The sequence below is a fragment of the Rattus rattus genome, chromosome 5 (assembly GCF_011064425.1).
Source record: "Rattus rattus isolate New Zealand chromosome 5, Rrattus_CSIRO_v1, whole genome shotgun sequence".
NCBI lineage: Eukaryota > Metazoa > Chordata > Mammalia > Rodentia > Muridae > Rattus > Rattus rattus.
In genome coordinates this window covers 14,744,451-14,764,052 of record NC_046158.1, presented here as the reverse complement: position 1 = coordinate 14,764,052, position 19,602 = coordinate 14,744,451, and the positions used below count along the sequence as shown (strand labels likewise).

Genomic DNA, 19,602 nt, shown 5'->3' with positions numbered 1-19,602 from the left:
GTAGATTGAATTTAATTTTGATCATGGCTCATTTTGGGGATGATGAGAGGAAGAAATAGCCTACAGAACTGAAGCTGCTCCTAATTTGGCTCATGTCAATATTGTGCTATGATAGAGCTGTGAACATTCTACATTAGCCCCCACATATGACAAGACCTCCTTTACTTACATCTCCCTCATATATCTTTATCAGATATGTAATATCTAGGTCATCACACCTGGATTGCTTTGATTTCAGAGTTTTTAAGGAATATGAAGATACGATTTTAAAAACACTAGTCAAATCAAGCACAATGGAATTACTCCTAGTGACACCTAATGTGCCATACTTTCATACATCATGTGTTGGTGTACATAGAAGGAAGTGACAAAGATAAATTGGCAAATTCACTACTTATTCTAGTTAATGAACAAGCAAATGCCAAGTAATGAGTGTAGAATGATAGTCATAATTCTATTTAATGACTGCCCAATGTCACTGAGGCACTTTAATTTGAACATTGTACTTTCTGGTTTATATATTTTAAATTATGTTCAATATTTACTTTGTAAACAGAGTATAGACAAGAATAACATAATCTAAACTACTTCGTTGCAGAAAATTCAGTAACTCCCAATAATGAAGACACATGATTTGGCTTAGTTATCTGGTGGTTAGAAATTGGCATAAGCTTGGGCACCTTTTAATACAGTTACATGTTCATATTGATGGTTAGATTTCATATTCATGCACCAATGTTAGCCTTTCAGCTTTACTGAGTATTCACAGGACACTTGTGTTTTTTAATTTATGAGGAGGATCCTAGAAACACCTAAAGAGTTAGAATGATCTTAGGCACATTCAACATCCCTGCCCAAGCCAGGGCTTCATCTCTGTTTCCCCTACTTAATGAGTTTTCTGATTTGCATATTCTTTTGTAGGTTCCCTATCCATCTCAGGTCCCATTGGTTCATTACATAAGCTTTACTTGTTTACATAAGCATCGATAGTGTAAGGTTCTAATAACTTACTTTGGTTCCCTCTTTTTGTCTGTGACGGCGCTTTCTGGATTACTCTTTATCAGTCATGTGATGAGTCTTAAAAAAGCAAAAAGCTTGGAATACCCATGATACAACTCACAAACCATATGAAGCTCAATAAAATGAAGACCAAAGTATGAATGCTTCAGTCCTTCTTAGAAGGAGAAACAAAATACTCACATGAGGTAGAAGGTGGGAGACACTTGGGAAGAAGTGTGGGGAGGTGAAAAACGGGGGCAGGATAAGGTATGGGAGGAGACTGGGATGATATTCAGAGGGTCAGGAAATCGAACAGAGGTATGTAGCAATGGGGGATGGAGAACTGGGGGCAGTTAGAAAGTCACAGATGTCACAAAAGCAAGAGGCTCCCATCCTAATGGGGATGACATTAGATGAAATACCCAACGAAGAAAGGGGAGAAAGAATCTGTAGAGACCATATCCAGAGGATAGGCAAGGCCCTCTGGTTAAGGAATGGGGCCACCAACTCATCTCCAAATATTTAACCCAGGATTGCTCCTATCTAAAGAAAATACAGGAACAAAGTGGAGCAGAGATTGAAGGAAAGGCCATCCAGAGACTGCCCCACCTGGGGATCCATCCCATATACAGACACCAACCCAGACACTGCTGCTGATGCCAAGAATTACTTGCTGACAGGAGCCTGATATAGCTGTCTCCTGAGAGGCTTTGCCAGAGCCTGACAGATACAGATGTGGCTGCTCACAGCCAGCAATGGAACTGAGCATGGGAACGCCAATGGAGGAGCTATGGAAAGGATTGAAGCAGTTTAAGAAGGGTTTTGCAACTCCATAGGAAGAACAACATCAACTAACCCAAACCCCGAGAGATTTCAGGGACTAAACCACCAACCAAAGAGTACACATGGAGGGTCCCATGGTTCCAGGTGCATATGTAACAGAGGATGCACTTATCAGTCATCAATGGGAGAAGTGGTCCTTGGTCCTGTGAAGATTCGATGCCTCAGTATAGGGGAATGGCATTAGGTGAGAGTGGGTGGATGGGTGGGTGTAGGAGTACTCGCATAGAAGCAGGGAGAGGGGGCATGGGGAAGGGACTTTGCTGAGGGGAAACTGAGAAAGGGGTTAATATTTGAAATGTAAATAAAAATACCCAATTTAATAAAAATGGAAGAAAAAAAGAAATGTAAGGCCATTTGTGTTCTGTTCAGGAAATTTTCCTAAGTGTTGTTGTGTTTGAGGCTCTTTTCCAAGTTTTATTCTATTACTTTGAGTGTATCTGGTTTTATGCGGAGGTTCTTGATTGACTTGGACTTGAGCTTTGTACAGGGTGATAAGAATGGATTGATTTGCATTCTTCTACATACTGACCTCCAGTTGAACCAGCAACATTGTTGAAAATGTCTTTCCCCTGGAAGGTTTTAGCTCCTTTGTCAAGGATAAAGCAACCTTAGGCATGAGGGTTCATTTCTGGGTCTTCAATTCTATTCCACTGATCTATATGCCTGTCTCTTTACCAATACCATATAGCTTTTTTTTTATCACTAATGCTCTATAATACTCCTTGAGGTCAGGGATGGTGATTGCCCCAGAAGTTCTTCTATTGTTGAGGATAGTTTTCGACATCCTGGGTTTTATTTTTTTGTTATTCCAAATGAATTTGCAAATTGCTCTAACTATGAAGAATTAACTTGGGATTTTGATGGGGATTGCATTGAATCTGTAGATTGCTTTTGGCAAGATGGCCATTTTTACAATATTAATCCTCCCAATCTAGATGGGAGGTCTGTCCATCTTCTGAGATCTCAATTTTATTCTTCAAAGACTTGAAGTTTTGGAATACAGATCTTTCATTTGCTTGGTTAGAGTCACACCAAAGTATTTTATATTATTTGTGATATAAATATTGTGTCATTTTCCTAATTTCTTACTCAGCCTGTTTATCCTTTTAGTAGAGGAAGGCTACTGATTCGTTTGAGTTAATTTTATATCCAGCTATTTTGCTGAAGTTTTTTTTATCAGCTGTAGGAGTTCTCTGGTGGAATTTTTTGGGTCACTTAAGTATACTATCATATCATCTGCAAATAGTGAGATTTTGACTTCTCCCTTTCCAATTTGTATCCGTTTGACCTAATTTTGTAGTCTGATTTCTCTGCCAAGAACTTTGAGTACTGTATTTAATAAGTAGGGAGAGAATGGGCAGCTTTGTCTAGTCCCTGATTTTAGTGGGATTGCTTCAAGTTTCTCTCCATTTAGTTTGATATTAGTTACTTGTTTGCTGTATGTTGCTTTTACTATGTTTAGATATGGGCCTTGAATTCTTGATCTTTCCAAAACTTTTAACAAGAATGAGTCTTGAATTTTGTTAAATGCTTTCTCAGCATCAAATGAGATTATCATGTGGTTTTATTTTTTTGAGTTTGTTTATATAGTGGATTACATTGATGGATTTCCATATATTGAACCATCTCTACATCCCTGGAATGAAGCCTACTGGATCATGATCAATGATCATTTTGATGTGTTCATGGATTTGGTTTGCAAGAATTTTATTGAGTATTTTTGCATCAATATTCAAAAGGGAAATTGGTCTGAAGTTCTCTTTCTTTGTTGGGTCTTTGGTTTAGGTATAAGTGTAATTGTGGCTTCATAGAAGGAAATGGGTAGTGCTCCTTTTGTTTCTATTGTGGGGAATAGTTTGGACAGTATTGGTATGAAGTCTTGTATGAAGATCTGATAGAATTCTGCACTAAACCCATCTGGTCCTGGGAATTTTTTGGTTGGGAGACTTTTAATAACTGCTTCTATTTCTTTAGAAGTCATGGGACAGTTTAGATGGTTTATCTCATCCTGATTTAACTTTCATTCCTAGTATCCATCTATAAAATTGTTCATTTCCTCTAGATTTTCTAGTTTTGTTGAATATAGGCTTTTGTAGTAGGATCAGATGATTTTTTGAATTTCATCAGATTCTGTCGTTCTGTCTCCCTTTTCATTTCTGATTTTGTTAATTTGGATATCTTCTCTGTGCCCTCTGGTCAGTCTGCTTAAGGGTTTATCTACCTTGTTGATTTTCTGAAAGAACCAGCTCCTGGTTTTGTTGATTCTTTATATAATCCTTTTTGTTTCTACTTGGTTGATTTCAGCCCTAAGTTTGATTATTTCCTGCCTTCTATTCCTCTTGGCTGTATTTGTCCTAAAGCTTTTAGGTGTGCTGTCAAGCACTAATCTATGTTCTCTCTAGTTTATTTTTGGAGGCACTCAGAAGTATGAGTTTTTCCTTAACACTGCTTTCATTGTGTTCTGTAAGTTTGGGTATGCCGTGCCTTCATTTTCATTAAATTCTAAAAAGTCTTTAATTTCTTTTTTTTGATATTTTTAATTTACATTTCAAATGTTTTTCCCTTTTCTGGTTTCCTGGCTATAAGTCCCCAGTCTGATCCCAATCTCTTTCTCCTATCCCTCTCCCCAGTGATCCCCCAGCCCTGACATTCCAGTCCACTGGCAGTTCCAGCCATGGCAGGACCAAGAGCTTCTCCTCTCATTTGGTAACCAACAAGGCCATCTTCTGCCATGTATGCAGCTGGAGCCATGTGTCTGTCTATATGTATCCTTTGGGTAGTGATTTAGTTTCTCAGAGCTCTGGTTGGTTGGTATTGTTGTTCTTATTGGGTTGCAAGCTCCTTTATCTTCAATACTTTCTCTAATTTGTCCAACAAGGACCTTGTTCTTAGTTCAGTGGTTTGCTGCTAGCATTCATCTTCTGTATTTGACATACTCTGGCTAAGCCTCTCAGAAGACAACTATATCAGGCTCCTGTCAGCATGCCATTCTTGGATTCATCAATGTTGTCTAGTTTTGGTGACTGTATATAGATATGGACTGGATTTCCAAGTCTTTGCATGAAGACTCTGCATGGTTGTTCCTTCAGTCTCTGCTCCAAAGTTTGTCTCCATATTCCTTTGTATCAATATTTTTGCTCCCCTTTTAAAGAAGGAGTGAAGCATCTGCACTTTGGTCATTCTTCTTCTTGAGCTTCATGTGGTCTGTGGATTGTATCTTGGATACTTTGAGCTTTTGAGCTACTATCCACTTATCAGTGTGTGGATACCATGTGTGTTCTTTTGTGATTGGCTTACCTTATTCAGGATGATATTTTCTAGTTTCATCCATTTGCCTATGAAGTTCACAAAGTCATTGTATTTTGATAGTGGAGTAGTACTCCACTGTGCAGATGTATCACATATTCTGTATCTATTCCTCTATTGAAGGGCCTCTGGGTTCTTTCCAGCTTCTGGCTCTCATAAATAAGGCTGATATGAACATAGTGGTGTATGTGTCTTTGTTGTATGTTGTAGCATCTTTTGGGCATACGTCTAGGAGAAGTATAGCTGGATCCTCAGTTAGTGCAATGTCCAATTTTCTGAGGAACCTCCAGATTAATTTCCAGAGTGGTTATACTAGTTTGCAATCCTACCAACAATGGTGGAGTATTATTCTTTCTCCACATCCTTGCCAAGATCTGTTGTCACCTGAGTTTTTGATCTTAGCCATTCTTACTGGTGTGAGGTGGAATCTCAAGGTTGTTTTGATTTGCATTTCCCTGATGACTAATGGTGTTGAACATTTCTTTAGAGCTTCTCAGCCACTCACTGTTCATCAGTTGAGAATTCTTTGTTTAGCTCTGTATACCATTTTTAATAGAGTTATTTGGCTCTGTGAAGTCTAACTTCCTGAGTTCTTTGTACATTTTTGATATTAGCACTCTGTCAGTTGTAGGATTGGTAAAGATTTTTTCCCATCTGTTGGTTGCTGTTTTGTCCTCATGGCAGTGTCCTTTGCCTTACTGAAGGTTTGCAGTTTTATGAGATTCCATTTGTTGATTCTTGATCTTAGAGCATGAGCTATTGGAGTTCTGTTCAGGAAATTTTCCTTAATACCCATGTGTTTGAGGTCTTTCCCCACTTTTTCTATTAGTTTGAGTGTATCTTGTTTGATGTACAAGGTCCTTGATCCACTTGAACTTGAGCTTTGTACAGGGCAATGAGTGGGTCATTCTGCATTCTTCTACATGCTGACCTCCAGTTTAACTCCATTTGTTGAAAATGCTATCTTTTTTCCACTGGATGGTTTTAGCTCTTTTGTCAAAGATCAAGTGACCATAGGTGTGTGGGTTCATTTCTGGGTCATTACTTCTATTTCACTGATCTACCTTACAGTTTTTGTACTAATACCATACAGTTTTCTCACTATTGCTCTGTAATATTGCTTGATGTCAGGGATGGTGATTCCCCCCAGAAGTTCTTTTATTATTGAGGATATTGTTTTGTATCCTGGGGATATTGTTTTTGTTATTCTAAATGAATTTGCAAAATTGCTTTCTAACTCTATGAAGAATTGAATTGGAATTTTGATAGGGATTCCAGTGAATCTATAGATTGCTTTTGGCAAGATGTCCAGTTTTACAATATTAATCTTCCCAATCCGTGAGTATGGGAAGTCTTTCCATCTTCTGAGATCTTCTTCAATTTCTTTCTTCAGAGACTTGAATTTCTTGTCATACAGATCTTTTACTTGCTTGGTTAGAGTCACACAGAGGTATTTTATTTTCATACTCTAGTGAAGGGTGTCATTTCCTATTTTCTTTTTCAGCATGTTTATTCTTTGAGTAGAGGAAGGCTACTGATTTGTGAGAGCCACTTTGCTGATGTTGTTTATCTGGCTTAGTAGTACTCTGGTGGAACTTTTCGGGTCACTTAAGTATACTATCATGTCATCTGCAAATTGTGAGGTTTTGACTTCTTCCTTTCCAATTCATATCTCTTTGACATCCTTTTGTTGTCTGATTACTCTGACTAGGATTTGAGTACTATATTAAATAAGTAGGGAGAAATTGGGTATCCTTCTCTAGTCCCTGATTTTAGTGGGATTGCTTCAAATTTCTCTCCATTTAGTTTAATGTTGGCTACTGGTTTGCTGTACATTGCTTTACTATGGTAAGTTATGGGCCATTTATTTCTGATCTTTCCAAGACTTTTATCATGAATTAGTATTGGATTTTGTCAAATGCTTTCTCATATCTAATGATATGATCATGTGGTGTTTTTCTTTGAGTTTGTTTACATTGTGGATTATGTTTATGGATTTCCATATATTGAAGCATCCCTGCATCCTTGGGATGAAGCCAACTTGGTCATGATGGGTGATCATTTTGATGTGTTCTTGGATACAGTTTGTTAGAATTTTATTGAGTATTTTGTGTCAATATTCATAAGGTAAATTGGTATGAAGTTCCCATTCTTCGTTGGGTCTTTGTGTGTTTTGTGTAATTGCATAAGTGTAATTGTGATTTTATAGAGGAAATGGGTAGTGCTCCTTTTGTTTCTATTGTGGGGAATAGTTTGGACAGTATTGGTATGAGGTCTTCTATGAAGGTCTGATAGAATTCTACATTAAACCCATCTGGTCCTGGACACTTTTTGGTTGGGAGACTTTTAATAACTGCTTCTATTTTTTTAGGAGTCATGGGACAGTTTAGATGTTTTATCTCACCCTAATTTAATTCTGGTACCTAATATCTGTTTAGAAAATTGTCCATTTCCTACAGATTTTCCAGTTTTGTTGAATATAGGCTTTTGTAGTAGGATCAGATGATGTTTTGAATTTCATCAGATTCTATTGTTCTGTTTCCCTTTTCATTTCTGAGTTTGTTAATTTGGATACGCTTCCTGTGGCTTCTGGTTAGTCTGGCTAAGGCTTTATCTATCATGTTGGTTTTCTTAAAGAACCAGCTCCTGGTTTTTGTGTTTCTTTGTATAGTCCTTTTTGTTTCTACTTGGTTTATTTCAGACCTGAGTTTGATAATTTCCTGCCTTCTACTTCTCTTGGGTGTATTTGCTTCCTTTTGCTCTAGAGCTTTAAGTTTGTGGTCAATCTGCTAGTATATTCTCTCTCCTGTTTCTTTTTGGAGGCACTCAGAGTTCTGAGTTTTCCTGTTAGCCCTGCTTTTATTGTGTCCCATAAGTTTGGGTATGCTATGCCTTCATTTACATTAAATTCTAAAAAATATTTAATTTCTTTCTTTATTTCTTCCTTGATCAAATTATCATTGAGTTGAGCGCTGTTCATCTCCCATGTATATGTGGGTTTTGTGTCATTGTTGTTGTTATTGAAAACCAACCTTAGTCTGTGGTGATCTGATAGGATGCAAGGGATTATTTTATTCTTCTTGTGTCTGTCAAGGCCTGTTTTGTGACTGATTATATGGTCAATTTTGGAGAAGTTTCAGTGAGGTGATGAGAAGAATGTATGTTCTTTTCTTTTAGTATGAAATGTTCTATAAATATCTCTTAAATCCATTTGGTTCATAACCTCCGTTAGTTTATCTATGTCTCTGTTTAGTTCCTTTTTTCCATCATCTGTCCATTAATGAGATTAGGGTGTTGAAATCTCTTGTTATTATTTTGTGATGTGTAATGTGTGCTTTGAGTTTTAGTAAGGTTTCTTTTATGAATGTAGGTGTCCTTGCATTTGGAGCATAGATATTTCAGATTGAGAGTTCATCTTGGTGGATTTTTCCTTTGATGAATATGAAGTATCCTTCCTTAACTTTTTTGATAACTTTTGGTTAAAGTCGATTTTATTCCACATTAGAATGGCTACTCCAGCTTGTTTCTTCAGACCATTTGCTTGGAAATTTGTTTTCCATCATTTTATTCTGAGGTAGTTTTTGCCTTTGTCTCTAAAGTGTACTCCTGCATGCAACAATATGCTAGGTCCTCTTCACGTATCCAGACTGTTAGTCTATGTCTTTTGGGGGGGGGAATTGAATCCATTGATCTTAAGAGATATTAAGGTATAGTAATTGCTGTTTCCTCTTATTTTTGTTGTTAGAAGTGGAATTATGTTTCTGTGTTTCTCATTGCAAGGAGATTACTTTCTTGCTTTTTCTTGTGTTTCGTTTTCCTCCTTCTTTTGGAGTTTTCCATATATTATCCATTGTAGGGCTGGATTTGTAGAAAGATATTGTGTAAATTTGGATTTTTCACAGAATATCTTGGTTTCTTCATCTATGTTAGTTGAGAATTTTGCTGGATATAGTAGCCTGGGCTTGCATTTTTGTTCTCTGAGGGTCTATACGATATCTTTCCAGGATCTTCTGGCTTTCATAGTCTTTGGTAGGATGTCTGGTTTAATTGTGATAAGTCTGCCTTTATATGATATTTGACCTTTTCCCTTACTGCTTTTAATATTTCTTTCGTTGTTTTGTGTGTTTGTTGTTTTTACTATTATTTGTTGGGAGAAATTTCTTTTCTGGTCCAATCTATTATCAGTTCTGTAAGTTTCTTGTATGTTTATGGGCATGTCTTTCTTTAGGTTAGGGAAGTTTTCCTCTATAATTTTGTTGACGATATTTACTGGCCCTTTAATTTGGGAGTCTTTGTTCTCTTCTATACCTTCTTTAGGTTTGATCTTCTCTTTGTATCTTGGATTTCCTGGATGTTTTGGCTTAGGAACTTCTTGTGTTTTACATTATCTTTGACTGTTGTGTTGTTATTTTTATGGTACCATCTGCCCCTGAGACTCTCTTCTATCTCCTGCATTCTGTTGGCGATGCTTGCATCTATGGCTCCTGATCTCTTTCCTAGGTTTTCTATCTCCAGGGTTGTCTCCCATTGTGCTTTCTTTTTTTTCTATTTCCATTTTTAAATCCTGGATAGTCTTTTTCAATTCCTTCATCTGTTTGGTTTTGCTTTCCTGTAATTCTTCAAGGAATTTTTACTTCCTCTTTAAGGGCTTCTACTTGTTTACCTGAGTTGTCCTGTATTTCTTTAAGGAACTTATTTATGTACTTCTTAATGTCATCTATCATCATCATGAGATTTAATTTTAAGTCCAAATTTTGCTTTTTTGGTATGTTTAGATATCCAGTATTTGTTTTGGTTGGGAAACTGGACTTTGATGATGCCAAGTAGTCATGATTTCTGTTGCTTATGTTCCTGTGCTTTCTTCACACCATCAGGTTGTCTCTGGTGTTAGTTTTTCTTGCTGTCTCTGACAGTGGCTTGACCCTCCTGTAAGCCTGTGTGTCAGCACTCCTGTAGACCTGTTTTCTTTCGGCCAAATCTGGGAACAGAAAGGTTACTAGGTTTGTGTGACCCAAAGTCTCCAGATGGGTCACTTGGAAGAGAAGGGTTGGTCTTACCTCTGTCCTCAGGAGTGTTGGTGCTCATGGCTACTTGTTTCCTTCTCTCAGCGTAGGCAGAAACTGGAAGGACCCTGCCCCTGACTGCTCCTAGGTCCTTGTGCTCAGAGAGCACAGATGGCACTAGCCAGGTTCCTCTTAGATCAGGAATGTGGGCAGAAAGTAATTTCCTTTGAGCTCTTATGAGTGTCAACACTTTTGAGAGTCCAGCTCTCCCTCTTCAAGGGATTTGGGTGCAGGGAGCTGTGGGTCTGGTGTGGTTCAGTTCATTCCTCAGTGCCAGAAAGCAGAAGGTGCCTGCTCCTTTATTTCTGTATCTAGAGGGCATTAGGTAGGTTCTTCTTGGGCCAGGAATGTGAGCAGAAGTGGTGGTCTATCCTGAGCTCTCAGGATTGTCCAACTTTTGAGAGTCCTCATGGGATTTGGGTGCAGAGATCCTTTAATTTATTTCTTTATTTCCTCTTTGATCAAATTATCATTGAGTAGAGTGTTGTTTAACTTCCATGGGTATGTGGGCTTTTTGTCATTTTTGTTGTTTGAGGACCAGCCTTAGTCTGTGGTGATCTGATAGGATGCATGGGATTATTCCAATCTTCCTGTATGTGTTCAGGCCTGTTTTGGGACCAATTATATGGTCAGTTTTGGAAAGGGTACTATGAGGTGCTGAGAAGAAGATATACATTTTTGTTATAGGATGAAATGTTCTATAGATATCTGTTAAACCCAAATGGGTCATAACTTCTCTTAGTTACTCTGTGTCTCTGTTTAATTTCTATTTCCATGATCCGTCCATTGGTGTGAGTGGGGTGTTGAAATCTCCCACTATTATTGTGTGAGGTGCAATGTGTGCTTTGAACTTTAGTTTTTTTAATTTAGGTGACCTTGCATTTGGATCATAGATATTCAGGATTGTGAGTTCATCTTGGTGGATATTTCCTTTAATGAATATGGAGTGTCCTTCCTTATCATTTTTGATAACTTTCAGTTGAATGTTGATTGTATTGGATATTAGAAGCACTACTACAGATTGTTTCTTGGTAATATTTGCATGGAAAAATGTTTTCTATCCTTTTACTCTGAAGTAGTGTCTGTCTTCATCACTGAGGTATATTTTTTATATGCAGCAAAATGCTGTGTCCACTTTCTGTATCCAGTGTGTTAGTCTGTGTTTTTATTGGGGAATTGAGGTCATTGATGTTATGAGATATTAAGGGATAGTGATTGTTGTTTCCTTTCTTTGTTATTGTTTTAGGTGGAAATGTTTATATGGTTCCCTTCTTTTGGATTTGCTGCAAGGAGATTACTTTCTTACTTTTTCTAGGGTGTAGTTTCCCTCCTTGCATTGGAGTTTTTCATATATCATCCTTTGTAGGGCTGGATTTGATGAAATATATTGTAAATTTGGTTTTGTCATGGAAGATCTTAGTTTCTCCCTCTATGTTAATTGAGAGTTTTGCTGGATATAGTAGCGTGGACTGGCACTTGTGTTTTCTTAGAGTCTCTATGATATCTGTCCAGGATCTTCTGGCTTTCATCTTCTCTGGTGAGAAGTTTGGTGTAATTCTGTTAGGCCTGACTTTATATGCTTCTTGATACTTTTACTACTTTTAATATTTTTCTTTGTTTTGTGCATTTGGTGTTTTGACTAGTATGTGACAGGAGGATTTTCTTTTCTGGCCCAATCTATTTGGAGTTCTGTAGGCTTATGTTTATGGGCATTTCTTTCTTTAGATTAGGGAAATTTTCTTCTATAGTTTTGTTGAAGATATTTACTGGCTATTTAAGTTGGGAATTTTCACTCTCTTCTATTCCTATTATCCTTATGTTTAATATTCTTATTGTGTCCTGAATATCCTGGATATTTTGGGTTATGAGCTTTTCCTGTACTGTATTTTCTTTGCTGGTTGTGTCAATGTTTTCTATGGTGTCTTCTTTCCCTGAGATACTCTCTTCCACCTCTTGTATTCTGTTGTTGATGTTTGTGTCTAGGACTCCTTATCTTTTCCCTAGGTTTTCTATCTCCAAGGCTGTCTCCCTTTGTGATTTATTTATTGTTTCCATTTACTTTAAATCCTGGATGATTTTGTTCAATTTTTCACCTGTTTGGTTGTGTTTTCCTATAATTCTTTAACAGATTTTTGTGTTTTGTACTTACAGGCTTCTACTTGTTTACCTGTGTTGTCCTGTATTTCTTTAAGGGAGTTATTTATGTCCTTCTTAAAGTCCTCTAACGTCATCATCAGATGTGATTTCAAATACAAATCTTGCTTTTCTAATGTGTTATGATATCTAGTACTTGCTTTTGTGGGAGAACTGGCTCTGATGATGCCAAGTAGTTTTGGTTTCTGCCACTTAGCTTCCTGGCCTTGCCTCTCATCATCTGGTTGTCTCTAGTGTTAGCTGATCTTGTCGTCTCTAACATTGGCTTGATCCTCCTGTAAGCCTGTGTGTCTGCATTCCTGGGGACTGCCTTTCTCCCAATGAAATCTGGGTACAGAGAGCTGTGTCACTGCGTCTTCCCCTGGCTCAGGCTTAAACTGGGATGATCATGTCCCTGACTTCTTTTAGGTTCCTGTGTCCATAGGGCTGTAGGTGGCTTCCTCTTGTGTCAGGAATATGAGCAAACGTGATGGTCTCCCCTGAATTCTCAGGATTGTCCATACTTCAGAGAGTCCAGCTTTCTCCCCCATGGGATTTGATTATAGAGAGCCGTGTGATTGGATCAGCTCCAGGTGCGAGCAGAGACCAGAATGATCTTGTCCCAGACTGTTTCTGCTATGTTTTGAGTGCTCCAGGTGGCTCCCTCAGAGCAGAAGTGGTATTCTTACCTCTGCTGTCAGGTGTGCCTTTGTGTCCTATTTTTAAAAGTAGATTTTTTTTTACTCTTTTCAGTATAGGAATTTTCTAGTGGTTTAAAATCAGGGTTCCTGTATGTTTCATTTACTGAGTTTAATTCCTTAAAATATTCAGTTTTTTCTTCCATCTTTATTCCTCCAACCTCCAATCTATTAAAATTTATTTGTAGAAGAAAGTTTTTTCTTTCGATAATTTTCTCTTCTCGATTTGTCTTTTATCTCTACAATTCAACAGTCTAATAATTTGTACTCTATATTTTCTGTCATATGATAATTCTGTGAGATTGACATGTCCTGAGCTCCAGGACAAATCTGTTGTTGTCTTACTAAGACATGAGATGTCTGACTGTCAGCTTCCAGGTAACTTTAGCAGCTATGTGTGTACATTAGAGCAGTTTATTACAACAGAAATCAAATCAAGTTAGAGCTGTGGGGAGGGTTTGCAGTGGGTTGGAGGGAGCAGAAACTTTCTAAATTCTAGAAGTGCTATTTAGAGTGGTAGCTGTGAAATTAATCACATCACTACTTCATTTGGCCACAATTAGATCCTCATGGGGTTAGTAGAATCCCAGAGTGAGTATATATCACTTGAGCTTGCCTCATTGCAGTGACCTGCCCTTCAGAAAAGCTTTCATGGAAAATGATAAAATGGGGTTTTATGGGAATATATATATATATATATATATATATATATATATATATATATATACACACACACATACCTTGGTCTATGATGTTAGATATAGAGGAAAAAATGTTAATGTTATATGCCCTGTCTTAAAGTAATGGGAAGATGATAGCTAAAATAAATTATATTAATAATATATAAAATATCTTGATATTTGTACCAAGAAGACCAAAGAAAGTAGAATGAGGTACAATATTAGATTCAAGAGATAAGATGAAGGCATTATCAGTTATACTAGCTATGTTCTTTGGAGTGAAGAATGAATGTTGATATGAAGTAAGTAATGATAGAATCAAGTAGAGTATGTATGGAGAAGCATTTCATCATTCTTGGGTCCCCAAAGTATGTGACAGAAGTTGCAATTCATTTTGTGAGCATATTGGAGATAATAACAAAAGATCTTAGTTATATATCCCAGAATTAGCCATTGTGAATCATCAGCAAGAGGGTGAGTGGCCTGAAAATAGAAATTTGACCAGCAAAGTCCCAAAGAGATCTCTTGCATAATGTTCAGATATCAACAGAACAGTAGAGATTTATTATGTCTGATGTTGCTTTCATAAAAAGAGAGGAGAGGAAAATCAAGACCCTCTCTCTATCCCTCCTCTATAACTCTAGTTCTCTAGTTATTCTCAAAGCACTGGATATGTATTGAAAGATTCGGGTTCTTTTCTTTGTGCTGGTAGTGGCAAAAGTCCTGTTTATATAGATTTATTTTTAAAAATTTATTTATTTACTTACATCTCAAATGCTGCTCCCCTTCTCAGAGTTCCTACCCCCTCACCCATCCTCTTTGCCTCTGAGAGGGTGGCTACCTTGGGCATTCTCTCGGCAGGGTTAGATACATCCTCTCCTACTGTGGCCAGACAGGGCAGCCTTATGTTCCCTAGGGCCTCAGTCCTGCCCATGTATGCTCTTTGGTTGGTGGATCAGTCTCTGAGTGCTGCCAGGATCAGGTTACTTGGCTCTGTTATTCTTCTGGTGGAGTTCCTACCCACTTCAGGACCTTCAATCCTTCCCCCAACTCTTCCATAAGAAGTTCTGACCTCTATCCAATATTTAACTATGGATATCTACCTCTCCATTGGCTGCTGGGTAGACCCTCTCAGAAGACAATTATGCTAGGCTCTTATCTGCAAGCATAATAGAGTATCATTAACAGTGTCGGTGATTGGTGCTAAGATCAGATATTCTTAAGTGTGTTTTCAGGGATTCTATTTTCTCCTGCCCATGTTTATTTAGTTTCTTGACTTGAGATGTTACAGTGCTGTCTATGTGGCTCTGTATGTCTGTCAGTTCATCAGTCCATCCATCTGTCTGTTGGTCTCATACTCTCATCCTCCTTCTTTCCAGTCTTCCTGAATGGAACCTATTGAACTCATGATTTGATAGACATGATGATGAGGTGGAAAAGCAGAAATAGTACCAAGATGAATCCATAAAACTGGCTCACAGGAACACCATTACTGCTTATTATTATTACTGCTATGAGTGAGCCCTATAACATGATCATACTTTTAAAATGAGTTTTTCTCTGCTTAAAATAAAATGAATACTTTGTCATTACATTTTTACCTTAAGGGACAAACAACAGTTTTGGTAGCTTTTCTTTTTTTTTCTTTGAGACTGATCCTTCACCCTGGAGGAAGTGAGTTTATCTTTTTTCCTTTTTGTACTTTCATTCATTCCTATCTACACCTCTATGCTGACATTTATGTGGCTTTATTTTGAAAGAGTTATTGTTTCAGGATAACTTGTACTTTGAGCTACATTCACTGCCATGAAGATAAGGGAAGAAGTGAAGACAAAAGAGTAAACATAAAATGTAAGTTTTTTTTATTCTTCCAACTTTTTCTGTATAGATAATTTTCATTAATTGAAGATGGTCTGAAAATGTATGAAACATAAGATGTTGGAAAACCAAAGTCCAATCAAATAAATGGGGATGAACATAGGAAAAATGTGAGATGCTAAAAAGGCTTCAGTGCAATGAGATGAGCATCTTCATGATGAAATAAAATGTAAGCATTTCCTGATATCTGAGAGTTTGAAAGGCTAATCATTTTTAAGTTATTCAAAACAGAGATCCCTAACTAATGGACTTTACATATAATATTTTTTGCAAGTGATTTGTTGTGGTAGAGACAGTCACCTTAATGAATCAGCTGTAGCTCAGATGACTTTGGTGTTGCATTTTATCTGTTTTTGTTCCTCAGCCTATTTAGAGATCTCATTAAAACAGAGGGCAAAGTATACAGCACTAAGTTAAACAATGAAAAATAATTATCAAATGTAACAGTGGATTTTTAAGAGTTAAAGTATCAATAAGATAACAACACGCTTAGCATGCAATCAAAGGATTGTAGTGGAAGAGGTTGCATTCCAGTATAAGACTCTGCTGGAAGCAGCCAAGACAGGAGGAAGGTGAGTAAAAGAAAGAATGGGGAAAGAGCTGTGACTATACATGCTGATTAAACTGGACATGTCCTTTCAGTACAAATCCACCAGGCACCATATGTGCACTTTCCTCTTTTCTCTACTTAAAACTCAGATGATGATATCTTATCACCTTAACCCAATGGAAACTTGAAAATTTTCTCTAAATTGAAAAAGTCATAGCTTTTAATTTGAATGTTATATCTCAAAGAAAGCCCTCAAGTTTAGTTAGGACAAGTGGACTATAGGCAAGAGTTCCATATGTTTATGGAGCAAACTTTCTCATTCCTAGGACAGAGTGGCATTGATATATATCATGATAAATGTATATATACCATGATGAATGGACAATAGGTATCTAGAACAAGCAAAATGAAGGCTCAAAAATGACAAATCAGTAGTATAAAAGAAAATGCCCAATATTTACAAAACTATGTAACTGACACAAGAAGAAACCAATCCTTCATGCTATATAAGTTAATAAAAAAACATGTATTCTCAATTTAATTTTTCTTTATATCTAAATAAAATTCCACTGTGAATGCATATGACATTTTTACTAACCTTTAATTTTTATGGATATTTAGACTGTTTCCATCTATTTGTTATCATGAATAGAGCAGCAAGAAGAATGGATGTGCAGGTACTGTTGTGGTAGGATTTAGAATCTTTTGGGTGTATAGCTAAGACAATAATGAAACAGAAACTGTGCCCACTAATGAGAAAACTTTAAATAAATTTAAGAAATTAAAAAAAATGTGTACTTTCAGAGCTGTACCCATTGTAAAATAGTTCAGAACAATAAAGGAAGAACTAGAACAATGAGCTCATGAGAAAAAGAGCAGGATTTCAGAAACAAAATAAATGTCAATTTTAGGACTATAATCCAGGACATATATGAAAAATCGGGACAGAAATATAATTGAAAGAGGCATAAGAACCAATTTCCAAGGGTTTCAAACACATAATAAGGAGAAAATTAAGAGACCTTTTATGAGAAACTTTCAGAATTGAAGATTAAATTCAGATTTAATCTTTTGATTAAAACATTCTCATATTGACTCACCTCAAAATTACTACAAATACTACATGAAGCAATGTTATAGAATTCAGAGAGACATAAGATAAACATTTTTATATAATACCAGGAGGAAACTTATAAAAGGAATGGAAGGCTGACTAGAAGAAAACTTATTAAAACTCATTTTAGATAAGAAACACAAAGTTTTAGTTTTAAATGTCAGGTACTGATTCTTGTAATATGAAAATATTATTGACATTCAAAGACTAAGAACATCTGCTACCATTGTAATATTATTTCAAGTTTTGTAAATGAAATAGATAAAAAATCAGAGAGCTAAATTTATTATTAAAATCGAGGAAAGGAGAAGAGTAAAACACTCTAAAATATAATTTTTAAATTTTTTAAAAGAAGGCTAAAAGAGATCTTAACTTGATTACACACAAATGTCGAATGTGTGTGTATAATATGGCAACATATTTATTGTTCAGAGGCATAAAGTACAGACTACTGAAAAGCTAAGATGAAATAGTTATAAACCTGTCACATTATCAAAATATTCCATTTGTATAGCAGCATGGAAAGGTCGGTATACTTTGTGACCCATTTTTACTGAAATTTTGACTTGAAAAGATGTGAGAATCAAATTCTGTGGGGAAAATAGCCACTAATAAAGTCAGAATTTTACTTACTCAAATCTTGAGAAAGTCTAGTTGATTTAGTGCAAAACAGATACCAGAAAAACAAAACTGAGTTTCTTGATGCTCAAAGTTAGAACAAGATCTTCATTCCAGAGAGTTTCTTATCTGAGATGTAGAGACATTGTATTGGAGCAGTTTTGGAAGCCATATTTTGCCTTTTTAAACATTCATACATGTTTTTAATTAGGAAGCACAGGCTTCAGATGTTACTGAGTTACTCCATCTGGGATGCAGCTATCTGTGGCTTAGGGATTAGGGCAGGGCTTAGACATCACTCTCTTCCTTTTCCAACGCTGATCTTCCCTCTTTACAGGCACTGTATACCATGATTTATGGCTACCAAAAACAGGACAGAAGTGACTGAATTTGTGTTGATGGGATTGTCCAGCCAGCCCGAGATGCAGCCAGTTATTTTTGGAGTTGTCCTTATCATGTACCTGATGGCAGTTTTGGGGAATACCCTACTAGTACTTGTTGCTTGCTCAGACCCCAAACTTCAGACCCCCATGTACTTCCTTCTCAGCCAGCTTTCCTTGATTGACATATCTTTAACAACGATCATTGTTCCCCAGATGCTGGTGCACACACTCTCTGTAAGTAGAACCATTTCCTATAACTGCTGCATGACACAGCTCTTTTCCTTTATGACAGTAGGCAGCATGGAAGTTCACTTGCTAGGTGCAATGGCATATGACTGCTATGTTGCCATCTGTGACCCTTTAAGGTACTCTGCCATTGTCAGCCACAGCCTCTGTCTTCGAATAACATTGACATCATTAGTGGTGGTCAGCCTTAACAGTCTCCTGTACAGTGTGTTAGTCACTCGTTTAACCTTCTGTGGCAACAAGGTTACCCACTTCTTTTGTGACATCACTCCTCTGCTGAAGCTCTCCTGTACTCGACCACTGGTCAATGAAATGTTAATCTTCACTGAGGGTGTAGCTGTGGTAGTAAGTCCCTTCTTCTTCATTTTTGGTTCCTATGTTCGCATAGGTATTGCTATAGCCCACATGCACTCAGTTGCTGCACTGCAGAAAGCTCTGTCCACTTGTGGCTCTCATGTTCTGGTTGTGATGTTTCTCTTTGGTTCTCTGGTTCACATGTACCTCAAACCATCATCTAGCTACAATCTAGAACAAGATCGCCAGGTTGCCATCTTTTACACGCTCATTTCTCCCATGTTAAATCCTCTAATCTACAGCCTCAGGAACCAGGAAGTTAAAGGAGCTCTATGGAGGCTTTTTAGGAAACTGCATCCTCAGGCAGTTTCCAGCCTGGATTTCAGGCAAAGAATGTCAGTGAATCTCCTGAGAAGCAAGGGTTAGTCTCAAAACACTGCAGATAGGTGAAGTTGTCTCTTAATAATGCCTATGAAACATATTCCTATGGAATAATTTTTGCTATCAACACTTGCTTGGTTGGATTAGGAATGAGTGAGTTAATGAATGACTAGTTCTGGACTATTTTCACTGATGGTGAATTAATCTCATCTCATTGGAACTGAGACTGTTCTTTAAAATCACTAAACCCAAACAACTTTTTTTTATAAACCCTGTAAACTAGAGAAAATACGTTAACTAGTATCAAATCAGTGTGGAATAAAGAACTACCATTGTTTTAGTGATGGCTTGTCAAATACTCTCTTCAGAATAAAACTGATGTCAATTATAAGTCTGTTATTCAAAGGAACAAATTT

General features: G+C 37.0%; 1 protein-coding gene across 1 annotated transcript; it reads left to right on the top strand.

The window, feature by feature from the left end:
* Nucleotides 1–18,238: 18,238 nt before the first annotated feature.
* Nucleotides 18,239–19,231, top strand: LOC116900140 (olfactory receptor 1L4-like). The gene has a single exon (XM_032901914.1). The coding sequence runs from the start codon at nucleotides 18,239–18,241 to the stop codon at nucleotides 19,229–19,231; it is 993 nt and encodes a 330-aa protein (XP_032757805.1).
* Nucleotides 19,232–19,602: the final 371 nt, after the last annotated feature.